Raw genomic sequence first — 14,037 nt, 5'->3', positions numbered from 1 at the left:
TTAAGGGGGATGGGAGTGGTAAAATTGACAAGGACTTGGTAATAGATTACATATGGTGCGTGATGATAGAAGGGGATAACTCTTAGGTTTTTGGCTTAGAAAAATAAATGGATGATAATACCTGACATTAAGAAAGGGAATGTTAAAAGAGAATAGAATTTAGGTGGGAAAGATCGTAAATCTGGCTGTAGTTTTCCAAGTGGAGATGTCAATTAGGCAGCTGGGTATGTATGTATGAGCCGGGCATATGAAATAGGTCACCTAAGGGATGTTACATAGATCAAAATAATAAGATGGCCTGCAACCAAGCTTATTATTTAATAGCTAGTAGGAAGGGGTAAACCTGCAAAGGGGACAGAGAAGAAATAGGTGAAAAGGAAGAAAACCAGTAAGGTTTTCAGTGTTTTGGGAGCCACAGTAAGAGAACATTTCAAGAAGGGTAGGGAATGGTCAAAATGCCAAATACTGCTAAGAAAGAGATATTGACCAAGATGAGAACTAAAAAATAATCTTGTTGACTTTAGTGACATGGTGTTTTAGTTTGCTAGGGCTGCCATAACAAAATAACACAGACTGGGTGGCTTAAACAATTAAGATTTATTTGAGTGCTGGAGACTAGAAGTCCACGATTAGTTACTGGCAGGTCTAGTTTCTTCTGAGGCCGCTCTCCTTGGCTTGCAGATGGCCACCACCTTGCTGTGTCCTCATATGTTTGTCCCTCTGCATGTGCATGTGTCTTGAGTCTCCGTCTCCATGTCCAGATTTTCTCTTACAGGGATACAGGTCATACTGCATTAGGACCCACCCTAGTGATCTAATTTAATCTTAATTACCAAATACAGTCACATCTTATAGTACTGGTGGTTATGACTTCAGCATATGGATTGGGGGTTTAGCAAATGAGGTAACTTGTCATGTCATGGGAGCATAATTCAGATTGAAGTGGGTTGAGGACTAAACAGGATATGTAGTAGTAAAAAAAAAAAAAACAAGGTATACCTTCAAGAAGTGTTTCTGGAGGAGAGAGTGAAGACATTAGCAAGAGTAGTGCTTCTCAAACCATCTATGGTGAAGACCTTTGATTTTTCAAATTTCCAATTCATCATGAATTCAATTCATAATTTTATAAATACAATAAATTATTAGAAAATGAAAATGTAAGTGCCAGGCATTGTGGCTCACACTTGTAATCACAGCACTTTGGGAGGCTGAGGTGGGAGGATCGCTTGAGCTCAGGAGTTTGAGACCAGCCTGGGCATCATGGTGAAACCCCAGCTCTACAAAAAATTATCCAGGTGTGATGGCATGTGCCTGTAGTCCCACCTACTCAGAGGCTGAGGTGGGAGGATTGCTTCTGCCCAGAAGGTTAAGGCTGCAGTGAGCTGTGATTGCACCACTGCACTCCAGCCTGGGCAATAGAGTGAGCCCCTTTCTCAAAAAAAAAAAAAAAAAAGAAAGTTAAAATTTTAAATGACATAAAAATACAAGTTTAGGGCTGGACACGGTGGCTTACGCCTGTAATCCCAGCACTTTGGGAAGCCAAGGCAGGCGGATCACGAGGTGAGGAGATTGAGACCGTCCTGGCTAACACAGTGAAATCCCGTCTCTACTAAAAATACAAAAAATTAGCCAGACATGGTGGCGAACGCCTGTAGTCCCAGCTGCTCGGGAGACTGAGGCAGGAGAATGGCGTGAACCCGGGAGGCGGAGCTTGCAGTGAGCTGAGATCACGCCACTGCCCTCCAGCCTGGGTGACAGAGCGAGATTCTGTCTCAGAAAATAATAATAATAGTAATAAGTTTAGGCTGGGCACAGTGGCTTACACCTGTAATCCCAGCACTTTGGGAGGCTGGGGTGGGTGGATCACCTGAGGTTGGGAGTTTGAGACCAGCCTGACCAACATGGAGAAACCCCATCTCTACTAAAATCTACTAAAAATACAAAATTAGCTGGGCATGGTGGCGCATGCCTGTAATTGCAGCTACTGGGGAGGCGGAGGCAGAAGAATCACTTAAACTTGGGAGGCGGTGATTGCAGTGAGCCATTGCAGTCCAGCCTGGGCAACAAGAGCAAAACTCCATCTCAAAAAAAAAAAAAAAAAGAAAAGGAATATATATATGTATGTTTAAATAGTTTATCATTGTATTTAACAGAATAAGTTTATTCTGTCAAATTTCTATAAATGTTTCTCAATCCTCACTCTCCGTTTCCATACTTAATCTCATGTCAGTTTGTGATATATCTTATGTCAGTTTGTGGACCAGATAACACTTTGAGGTAGAGCTCTATATATGGGAGTGGAAGGAGAATCGTCGTCTTATTATTTTTTTAAGCAGAGACTTAAACATGTTTAAAAGATAATTGGAAGACTCCAGTTAAGAGGATGAAATTAAATATTCAAGAGATACTTGAGGATCAAGCAAGCTTCCTGAGAAACCAGGAGGAATAGGATCCAAAGCATAGCATGAGGGAATATTAGCCTTAGATAGAGGAACAGCCATTTTTCTCTAACAGCAGCAAATGGGCCTGGGTTAGGTAGGGAAGCTAAGGGAGTCCTTTCTGATGCCTGCTGTTTCATCTGAAATAGAAAACCAAGTTATTTTCTTAGAGTAATGAGTGAGGAATGGGGCAGGCAATTTGAGGAGACTGAGGACTGGCAATAGTGAAGACTATAGAAAGAGTTTCCTGGTGGTGCTGAGGCCATCCAAGGATGCTGATCCTAAATTATAGTAGAATCAGTTGGCCCATTGCATCACTTTTTCTTGTAAGTGTTAAAAGCAACAACAAAAAAAGATAGCTGGAATTATCCCTGACTGGAGTTTCACTAAACAAGTACAAAATAAGATCGATAATATTGCTAAAAGGGTATTTTTTTTTTTTTTTTTTGAGACAGGTGTGAGCCACCGTGCCCAGCCTGAAAGGTTAATTTAAATCCTTAATCAGAGCATACTCCTCCTCTGCCTTTATCGGCTTCTTATTCTTCCAAATTCCTTGTCCATGACCTGGCTACCTCTTAGATCCCATCTAATACTACTTTTTCCTTCTCGTTTACTGTTCTACAGCCATACTGGGTTTATTTTGTTCTTGGAAAATACCAAGCTCCCACTTCAGGACCTTTATGCAGTCTTTTTTTTTTTTTTTTTTTTTTTGAGACAAAGTTTTGCTCTGTAGCCCAGACTGGAGTGCCATGGCGCTATCTCGGCTCACTGCAACCTCTGCCTCCCGGGTTCCAGTGATTCTCCTGTCTTAGCCTCCCGGGTAGCTGAGATTACAGGCATGTGCCACCACACCCAGCTAATTTTTGTATTTTTAGTAGAGACGGGGTTTCACCATGTTGGCCAGGCTGGTCTTGAACCCCTGACATCAGGTGATCCGCCCACCTTGGCCTCCTAAAGTGCTAGGATTACAGGCATGAGCCACCACGCCTGGCCTGTGCAGTTTGAACTCATATATTATCCCTCAGAGGAGCCCTTATCCCTTTCTATCCTCTCGTTACTCTCTATCATTTGATGCCGTTTATGTTTCATTCACAGAGCATTTATCATTCCCTGAAGTTACCTCGTTTATTTATTCACCTGCTTTGTGTCTGGCTCCTCCTTCGAGAATGTCGGTCCCATGGGCCAGGGATGTTCTGTTTACCAATGTCATTGGAATGCTTAGAGCAGTGCCTGGCATATAGTTGATGCTCTATAAATATTTAATGAATGGGCCGGGTGCAGTGGCTCATGCCTGTAATCCCAGCACTTTAGGAGGCCCAGGTGGGCAGGTCATGAGGTCAGGAGTTCAAGACCAGGCTGGCCAACATAGTGAAACCCCATCTCTACTAAAAATACAAAAAATTAGCCAGATGGGGTGGTGGGCGCCTGTAATCCCAGCCACTTGGGAGGCTGAGGCAGGAGAATCGCTTGAACCTGGGAGGTGGAGGTTGCAGTGAGCCAAGATTGCGCCATTGCACTCCAGCCTGGGTGACACAGCGAGACTCCATGTCAAAAAAAACAAACAAACAAACCCCCAAATATTTAATGAATGAATAAAAAGGAGGTGATCTTGGAGAAAAAGAGAGGGAAGAACAAAGTGATAGACCATGGATTTAAGTTGGATAAAATGTGTCATAAAGAAAGAAGAAGGCCAAGTGCATTGGCTCACGCCTGTAATCCCAGCACTTTGGAGGCCAAGGTGGGAGGACTGCTTGAAGCCAGGAGTTTGAGACCAGTCTGGGTATATTAGGGAGACCCCGTCTCTACAAAAAGTTTTAAAAATAGGCTAGTCTTAGTATCTCCTGCCTATAATCCTAGCATTTTGGGAGGCTGAGGCAGGAGGATCACTTGAGCCCAGGAATTTGAGACCAGCCTGGGCAACTTAGACACCATCTCTACAAAAATAAATAAATAAAATAATTAGCTGGGCATGGTGATGCATGCCTGTAGTCCCAACTACTTGGAAGGCTGAGATGAGAGGATTGCTTGAGCCCAGGGGTTCAAGGCTGCAGTGATTCATGATCATGCCACTGCTCTCCAGCTTGAGTGACTTCAAGACTGTCTCAAAAGAATAAAAATAAGAAAAAGGAGGACTGATAAAGTAGGGGATTAACCTTGGAGATGTTGGCCAGATGTGATAGCTCACGCCTGTAACCCCAACACTTCGGGATGCCAAGGTGAGTGGATCACCTGAGGTCAGGAGTTTGGAGTTCAAGACCAGCCTGACCAACATGGTGAAACTCCATTTCTACTGAAAATACAAACATTAGCTGGGTGTGGTGGCACCTGCCTGTAATCCCAGCTACACAGGGGACTGAGGCAGAAGAATCGCTTAAACCCGGGAGGCAGAGATTTCATTGAGTCGAGATCATGCCAAGTCACTCCAGTATGGGCAACAGCGCGAGACTCTGTCTCAAAAAAAAAAAAAAAATCTTGGAGATCTTGGTAAGGTTGCTACTTAATAAAGTTTAAAAACTTTTGCAGTAGGAGTAAACAAAAGAGAAGAAGTTGTGGTCTGGGAGTATAAACATATAAACCTTAAATAAGTGATTCTGAAACTAGCAGATATGAGTAATACCAAAATTTGAAATACAGTCATGAGAATGATACTTGATGTGGAGTGGAAGAGGGGACGTCAAGAAGCTGAGATATGAGGGCAATTGATGGTTTATCCTCGTGGATATTGAGGTTACAGGATGAAGGCGGGGCTTAGGGTAGACTGAATGCTGAAGCTGTGGCTGAATGAAGCAGAGCAAATAGGTAGGAGCTCATTAGGTGAGAGGAATTAGTGAGTGTGGCCTCCCACATAGCATGAACTTCAAAAGAGCTGGCTTTTTTAAAGGAATAATATCAAACCTGTAAGAACAAATGTTAGAACCCCATCTTTTCGTCAGATTATTTTTAAAGAAAACCTTAATTTCAAAAGGCAGAAAGGAAAGTAGTATCAGCAGAAGAAAACCAGCTTCAAGAAGGTGGCAGGAAAGCTTGGAGGAGAGGTTACTGATAAGGCACATTTGCTGGCTGTGGAGCCGAGTGGATTCAGAGGACATAGTGGAAAGGTTTGGGAAGTGGAAGAATATGGAGAGCTCTGTGGGAGGCGCAGAACAACAGGGGTGACTGTATACTCTAAAAGCTGAATGAGTGACATGGTGTATTTGACTTCAGCTGGCCGTCTGAGGAAAGTGAGAAAGAGCCTGATGGCCAGAGGACTTGTCCGGTTTATCCAGAATGATAATGTTCCCCAAACATTATTTACTTACCTGCTTTTCATCTGGTTTCTCCTTTGAGAATATAGAACCCAAATGCTGCCCCGCCTAGATGAAAGGGAGTGTTAAACTAAACATTATGAACATTCACCACATATTACCACTTTTTTTCTCAGATGTGTTGTTAGATATATTTTTGCCCAGGATAATGTTGAGCTTTCAAATTTGTTAGTATTCTTTTTTGTTTTGTTTTTAATGGTAATGAGTGTTTGTATTTAGATCTCTACTTTTGTCATGCCTGGGAAGACATTTGCTAGAGGTACCCCAATATTATTGAATGGTCTTTTGTTTTTTTCTAGTGCTTACATGATTTCATCTTTAATATTTAAACCTTTAGTCCTTCTGGAATGTATATGTGTATTGTCTTTATACCAATGTGTCTTGTATATTTTCCTAAGTGGCTGGACTGTTCTATTTTAAATACTTCTTTTTTTTTTTTTTTGGTATTTTTTTTTTTGCTTGTTTTATTGATTTGGAAATTCCATTAAAGACAGTTTCTGTAAAATCTATACCTTATTTAATGTTCAGCTAATTATAGCCTACTATCTTTTTCTGTTTTAAAAACCATATGAAAAGGCCAGGCACAGTGGGTCACACCTATAATCCCAGCACTTTGGAAGGCTGAGGTGGGCGGATCACTTGAGGTCGGGAGTTTAAGACCAGCCTGGCCAACATGACGAAGCCCCATCTCTACTAAAATTACAAAAATTAGCTGGGCGTGGTGGCGTGTTCCTGTAGTCCCAGCTGCTCAGGAGGCTGAGGAAGGAGAATCACTTGAACCTGGGAGATGGAGGTTGCAGTTAGTCTGTGCCACTGCACTCTAACCTGGGTGACAAAGTGAGACTCTGTTTCAATTTAAAAATATATATATATTTAAATATATTTAAAATCAGTACTAGCTATGAATATTACAAATAGATACGCCCTTTGGCTTAATAATGCCACCTCTAATAATTTATCTACAAATATGCATGCATATATATGAAACTATATCTGTTCAAAAAAAATTTTTTTTTCTTTTTTTTTTTTCGAGATGGAGTCTTGCACCCAGGCTTGCACCACTCACCCAGGCTGGAGTGCAGTGGCACAATCTCAGTTCACTGCAGCGTTGGCCTCCTGGGTTCAAGCAATTCTCCTGCCTCAGCCTCCCGAGTGGCTGGGACTGTAGGTGCACACTACCACGCCTGGCTAATTTTTTTGTATTTTCAGTAGAGATGGGGTTTCCCCGTGTTGGCCAGGCTGGTCTCAAACTCATGGCCTCAAGTGATCCACCTACCTCAGTCTCCCAAAGTGCTGGGATTATAGGCGTGAGCCACAACACCTGGCCTGTTCAAAATTTTTCATTGCTGCATTTTTTTTAATGTATAAAGCAAAAGACTGGGAATAACCTAAATGTCTATCAGTGAAGGAACTGATTAAATAAATTAGGGTATATCCATAAGGTGAAAAACAATGGTAACATTTTTTAAAGTGAGGAAATACTTTCTATACTGATATAGAATCTTCATTTTGTTTAATGAAAAAAGCTAGGCGTAGTAGTACATATAGGATGTATAGTACTAACTTGTATATGTATATCCCTGAAGTACCTTATTAAAGATCGGTCGGCTAAAGAACAGAAGTATGATATTGTACTTTGTGAATTTTGAGCCATCAGTCAAGAATACTTTTTTTTTTTTTTTTGATACAAGGTCTCGCTCTATCTCCCAGGCTGGAGTACAGTGGCATTATCTTGGCTCACTGCAACCTCTGCCTCCCAAGTTCAAGCAGTCCTCCAACCTCAGCCTCCCTAGTGGCTGGGACTACAGGCACGTGCCACCACACCTGGCTCATTTTTGTGTTTTCAGTAGAGATGGGACCTCACCATGTTGCCCAGGCTGGTCTGAAACTCCTGGGCTCAAGCAATCCACCCACCTCAGCCTCCCAAAGTGCTAGGATTACAGGTGTGAGCCACCACGCCCGGTCAAAAATAAATAAAATTTTAAAAGGTGAAAGGAAACCACTTACTGAAATTTTATTTTATTTTATTTTATTTTATTTTATTTATTTATTTTTTTTTTGAGACGGAGTCTCGCTCTGTCGCCCAGGCTGGAGTGCAGTGGCGCTATCTCGGCTCACTGCAAGCTCCGCCTCCCGGGTTTACGCCATTCTCCTGCCTCAGCCTCCCGAGTAGCTGGGACTACAGGCGCCCGCCACCTCGCCCAGCTAATTTTTTTGTATTTTTAGTAGAGACGGGGTTTCATTGTGTTAGCCAGGATGGTCTCGATCTCCTGACCTCGTGATCCGCCCGTCTCGGCCTCCCAAAGTGCTGGGATTACAGGCTTGAGCCACCGCGCCCGGCCGAAATTTTATTTTATTTTATTTTATTTTATTTATTTTTTTTTTTATTTATTTTTTTTTTTTTTGAGACGGAGTCTCGCTCTGTCACCCAGGCTGGAGTGCAGTGGCCGGATCTCAGCTCACTGCAAGCTCCGCCTCCCGGGTTCACGCCATTCTCCTGCCTCAGCCTCCCGAGTAGCTGGGACTACAGGCGCCTGCCACCTCGCCCGGCTAAGTTTTTGTATTTTTAGTAGAGACGGGGTTTCACTGTGTTAGCCAGGATAGTCTCGATCTCCTGACCTCGTGATCCGCCCATCTCGGCCTCCCAAAGTGCTGGGATTACAGGCTTGAGCCACCGCGCCCGGCCGAAATTTTATTTTTATAACTCTTCTTTTTTCTTTTTCTGCTAAATTGAGCTAAATAACATGTATTATTACCTCACATACCGTTTTTTTGTAGTGAGAACACTTAAAATCTACTCTCTTAGCAGTTTTCAGGAGTACAATACATTATTAACTACAGTCACCATTTTGTACAAGAGATCACTTGAACTTTTTTATATTTTTATAATTCTTGAAAGAGAATTGAGTATCATTTGTAGTATCAGAATTGCAAGCTTTTCAAAAATAAGAGGTTGAAAACATGATTCTTTTTCCTCTTTATCTCTCTTATACCCATAGGGAATGTGCAACAATCAGTTAACCGCAAACAGAGCTGGAAAGGTTCTAAAGAATCCTTAGTTCCTCAGAGGCATGGCCCACCACTAGGAGAAAGTGTGGCCTATCATTCTGAGAGTCCCAACTCACAGACAGATGTAGGAAGACCTTTGTCTGGATCTGGTATAACAGCATTTGCTCAAGCTCACCCCAGCAACGGACAGAGAGTGAACCCCCCACCTCCACCTCAAGTAAGGAGTGTTACTCCTCCACCACCTCCAAGAGGCCAGACTCCCCCTCCAAGAGGTACAACTCCACCTCCCCCTTCATGGGAACCAAACTCTCAAACAAAACGCTATTCTGGAAACATGGAATACGTAATCTCCCGAATCTCTCCTGTCCCACCTGGGGCATGGCAAGAGGGCTATCCTCCACCACCTCTCAATACTTCCCCCTTGAATCCTAATCAGGGACAGAGAGGCATTAGTTCTGTTCCTGTTGGCAGACAACCAATCATCATGCAGAGTTCTAGCAAATTTAACTTTCCATCAGGGAGACCTGGAATGCAGAATGGTACTGGACAAACTGATTTCATGATACACCAAAATGTTGTCCCTGCTGGCACTGTGAATCGGCAGCCACCACCACCATATCCTCTGACCGCAACTAATGGACAAAGCCCTTCTGCTTTACAAACAGGGGGATCTGCTGCTCCTTCGTCATATACAAATGGAAATATTCCTCAGTCTATGATGGTGCCAAACAGAAATAGTCATAACATGGAACTGTATAACATTAATGTACCTGGACTGCAAACAAATTGGCCTCAGTCATCTTCTGCTCCAGCCCAGTCATCCCCGAGCAGTGGGCATGAAATCCCTACATGGCAACCTAACATACCAGTGAGGTCAAATTCTTTTAATAACCCATTAGGAAATAGAGCAAGTCACTCTGCTAATTCTCAGCCTTCCGCTACAACAGTCACTGCAATTACACCAGCTCCTATTCAACAGCCTGTGAAAAGCATGCGTGTATTAAAACCAGAGCTACAGACTGCTTTAGCACCTACACACCCTTCTTGGATACCACAGCCAATTCAAACTGTTCAACCCAGTCCTTTTCCTGAGGGAACCGCTTCAAATGTGACTGTGATGCCACCTGTTGCTGAAGCTCCAAACTATCAAGGACCACCACCACCCTACCCAAAACATCTGCTGCACCAAAACCCATCTGTTCCTCCATATGAATCAATCAGTAAGCCTAGCAAAGAGGATCAGCCAAGCTTGCCCAAGGAAGATGAGAGTGAAAAGAGTTATGAAAATGTTGATAGTGGGGATAAAGAAAAGAAACAGATTACAACTTCACCCATTACTGTTAGGAAAACCAAGAAAGATGAAGAGCGAAGGGAATCTCGTATTCAAAGTTATTCTCCTCAAGCATTTAAATTCTTTATGGAGCAACATGTAGAAAATGTACTCAAATCTCATCAGCAGCGTCTACATCGTAAAAAACAATTAGAGAATGAAATGATGCGGGTAAAACCTTTTAAAATGTCCATTTTTATACTTAAAATCTATTTGCTTGGTGTTTATTTTAAAATATTGTGCTCCAGTATTTTTCTTTTTTATAGCTAACTACAATATATTATCAGTTACAGAATTTAAAAGTGAATAAATTTAAAGTACTTTTGATTGTAGCATTTTTTTTTTTTTAGTATTTCAAGATTTACTCAGAATTTCCTCTAATAAAATCTTGTGTAAATTAAGAAAAATATAATTTGCAGTGTACAGTTTAGGTGTACATAATACCTTTATATGAAAATTGGAGGAAAGGTTGTTTTCTAGGTTTTATACATTATCTTACAACGTTTAAACATAAATTAGAAATTTGTGGGTCTCAAGCCGGGCACGGTGGCTCACACCTGTAATCCCAGCACTTTGGAAGGCCGAGGCAGACAGATCGTGAGGTCAGGAGATTGAGACCATCCTGCCTAATACGGTGAAACCCCGTCTCTACTAAAAGTACAAAAAAAAATCAGCCGGGCGCGGTGGCAGGCGCCTGTAGTCCCAACTACTTGGGAGGCTGAGTCAGGAGAATGTCGTGAACCTGGGAGGTGGCAGTTGCAGTGAGCCGAGATCGCGCCACTGCACTCCAGCCTGGGTGACAGAGCGAGACTCCGTCTCAAAAAAAAAAAAGAAAGAAATATGTGGGTCTCATCTCCTGATATACTTACGAAACAATTCCTTTTACTTGTAGAAAATTTGGAGTTTATGGGTTTATTCATCACATAGATCTTATTAGAAAGTGTAAAAGAAATTCCCTTCAGTTATTTCTCCCTTCTCATTTCATTTTTATAATATACTAGAGAAAAATGTTCTGAAATTATTTAGTCAAACTGCACTAAAAGGGAGATCAGAATAAGTAAACACACTTTAATATGTGTTGTCATTTCACATAGATCTCTTCACTAGATATTAAGATAGTGCGATCATCATCTTTTTTTTTTTTTTTTGAGACGGAGTCTTGCTCTGTTGCCAGGCTGGAGTGCAGTGGCACCATCTCGGCTCACTGCAACTTCCACCTCCCAGGTTCAAGCAGTTCTCCTTCCTCAGCCTCCCCAGTAGCTGGGACTACAGGCACCCGTCACCACACCGATCTAATTTTTTATTTTTAGTAGAAGCGGGGTTTCACCGTGTTGGCCAGGCTGGTCTTGACCTCTTGACCCCATGACCCACCCGCGTCTGCCTCCCAAAGTGCTGGGATTACAGGCGTGAGCCACTGTACCCGTCTATTATTGTTTTTATCATATGTTTACAGTTCAAATATTTGACTCCTAATCTTACATCTGTCACTCACAATCCAAGAGGCTTAACCTTGTGATTAAACTCCTTTATATATATACTTGAGAGAACTATTCTTTTAAAATGATTTTTCCATATCTGATTTTACAGTATTGTTGTTTCCATTTTATATTTTATTAAATGAGAAATACCATAATAATTTCTATGACTTATTCATATTTTAGTTCTTAGGATTTCTTACTAAAGTCTGTCTATGTGTATTTTCTTAGTTTATTTTTCCTTTTTCCTCTTCACTTTCACTAATAGCTGATTTAAACTTTTATGGTGTTGGAAGCTTTGCTGACTTCTGTAGTCTCCATTACTGTGTAGGCAAGTAAGATTTTAAGAGAAACAGTTCTGAACTAAGTCTGGCATGCCACCCTTAAAAGATTTTGCATGCAAATACGAATCCTAACAGAAGCATGTGGTTGCTCTATTTTAGTCTTGTATTTCTAGAATTAGACCCCACTTTTCCAATTGAATTTCTTTTCATTTAAACCCTTTAATTAATTCTTCATTCATTAGCCAAAAATGTTTCTCCCTTCTAAATCCAGGCATTCCATATCTATAATACTTAGAAGTTAGTTTTTGTTTTTAATCTATTTTTTGATCTGTTCATGAGTCACACTGACTATTCTTTGAAGTATTCCTAAATATCCAAAGGATATCTTGTGAACAACCAGGTGGTTCTTTTCGAAGTAGGAGAAACCCTTTGCAATTTGTGTTAGTGGTGGGCCGTGAGTCGCACCTTTACTCTAATGCCCTGAAAAAGAGAAAAGGAAAGATTATTAATGACTATTGTGTATTTATTGAGAATGGGGAAAGGATTGGTGGGTTAGAAAAGGCATTGTTTTGTTGTTCTTTGGTACATTAATTTTTTAGAATAAATGAACCTGGAGTGGAAGAATTTTTTTTTTCATGAAAGACAAAATAGGAGGAAGAATATTTGAGGCCTAGGCATTCCACCAAGAGAAGCATGTAACAGAGAGATAAATGAAGATGCATGTTAACAGGTGTTTGTTGCACATTGAGAACCTTTTTTTTTTTTTTTTGGAGTGCATTAGAGAAGAGTAGAAAGCTTACTCATCTGGTACCCTCTTCTTGCGCTCCACAGCTGAATTTGCATATGTATTCACTTTGAATATCCTTTTAACTACCCCTTAGGCTGCACTTTTGATCATTAATTTCCTTTGAAATGTTTTCTAGATTTCTAACATGCTTTATTAAAATTATGTATTTAACCTTTAAATATATGCCTGAAATTTTTCCAAGCTATTTCTTAATATTCAATATTGAAGAAGATAATTCTTATTTAACATCTAGTTTATTTGCCTAGGTTGGATTATCTCAAGATGCCCAGGATCAAATGAGAAAGATGCTTTGCCAAAAAGAATCTAATTACATCCGTCTTAAAAGGGCTAAAATGGACAAGTCTATGTTTGTGAAGATAAAGACACTAGGAATAGGAGCATTTGGTGAAGTCTGCCTAGCAAGAAAAGTAGATACTAAGGCTTTGTATGCAACAAAAACTCTCCGAAAGAAAGATGTTCTTCTTCGAAATCAAGTTGCTCATGTTAAAGCTGAGAGAGATATCCTGGCTGAAGCTGACAATGAATGGGTAGTTCGTCTGTATTATTCATTCCAAGATAAGGACAATTTATACTTTGTAATGGACTACATTCCTGGGGGTGATATGATGAGCCTATTAATTAGAATGGGCATCTTTCCAGAAAATCTGGCACGATTCTACATAGCAGAACTTACCTGTGCAGTTGAAAGTGTTCATAAAATGGGTTTTATTCATAGAGATATTAAACCTGATAATATTTTGATTGATCGTGATGGTCATATTAAATTGACTGACTTTGGCCTCTGCACTGGCTTCAGATGGACACACGATTCTAAGTACTATCAGAGTGGTAAGTAAACTCGTCAAATTTATTTTAGTTTGTTCATACTAATGTAATTTATTGATGTAGTAAAATATAAGATGATATCATCACTGGATGAGAACCAGAAGATGTGGGTCAGCTCTTAATTTTGTTGGATAAACTTGGGTGAATCCTTTAGGCACTTAGACTTATAAAATGAAAGAATGTGCTAGACTTGATTATTTCTAAATATCATTAACATTTTTTGAGTCACACCTTTTACATTTTATTTGTAAATATGTCAGACAAATAACTTTTTTTTTTTTTTTTTTTGATGGTGTATTGCTCTGTCACACAGGCTGGAGTACAGTGGCGTGATCTCGGCTCACTGCAACCTCCCCCTCCTGGGTTCAAGTGATTCTCCTGCCTCAGCCTCCTGAGTAGCTGGGATTACAAGCACCCGCCACCATGCCCAGTTAATTTTTGTATTTTTAGTAGAGATGGGGTTTCGCCTTGTTGGCCAGGCTGATCTCAAACTCCTGACCTCAGGTGATCCACCTGCCGCAGCCTCCCAAAGTGCTGAGATTACAGGTGTGAGCCCCTGCGCC

At 41.0% G+C, this 14,037-nt stretch overlaps 1 protein-coding gene and 1 long non-coding RNA gene across 7 annotated transcripts in view; one reads left to right on the top strand and one right to left on the bottom strand.

The window, feature by feature from the left end:
- Positions 1-14,037, top strand: part of LOC105489007 (large tumor suppressor kinase 1) — a 58,749-nt gene that overhangs the window by 26,400 nt on the left and 18,312 nt on the right. For all 5 annotated transcript variants that reach the window (XM_024795106.2, XM_011753570.2, XM_011753572.3 and 2 more), the window contains 2 exons: positions 8,743-10,253; positions 12,895-13,477. In XM_024795106.2, coding sequence (XP_024650874.1) covers positions 9,087-10,253; positions 12,895-13,477 — 1,750 coding nt within the window. In that variant the 5' untranslated portion in view covers positions 8,743-9,086. The remainder of the gene's footprint in view (positions 1-8,742; positions 10,254-12,894; positions 13,478-14,037) is intronic.
- LOC139363326 (uncharacterized) overlaps positions 12,187-14,037 on the bottom strand; it is a 29,528-nt gene continuing 27,677 nt past the window's right edge. For both annotated transcript variants that reach the window (XR_011623446.1, XR_011623445.1), the window contains exon 4: positions 12,187-12,321. This is a non-coding gene — a long non-coding RNA (uncharacterized lncRNA). The remainder of the gene's footprint in view (positions 12,322-14,037) is intronic.

The sequence above is a fragment of the Macaca nemestrina genome, chromosome 5 (assembly GCF_043159975.1).
Source record: "Macaca nemestrina isolate mMacNem1 chromosome 5, mMacNem.hap1, whole genome shotgun sequence".
NCBI classification, from domain to species: domain Eukaryota; kingdom Metazoa; phylum Chordata; class Mammalia; order Primates; family Cercopithecidae; genus Macaca; species Macaca nemestrina.
Note: the sequence above shows the minus strand (reverse complement) of the source record. Positions and strands in the feature narration are given on the sequence as shown.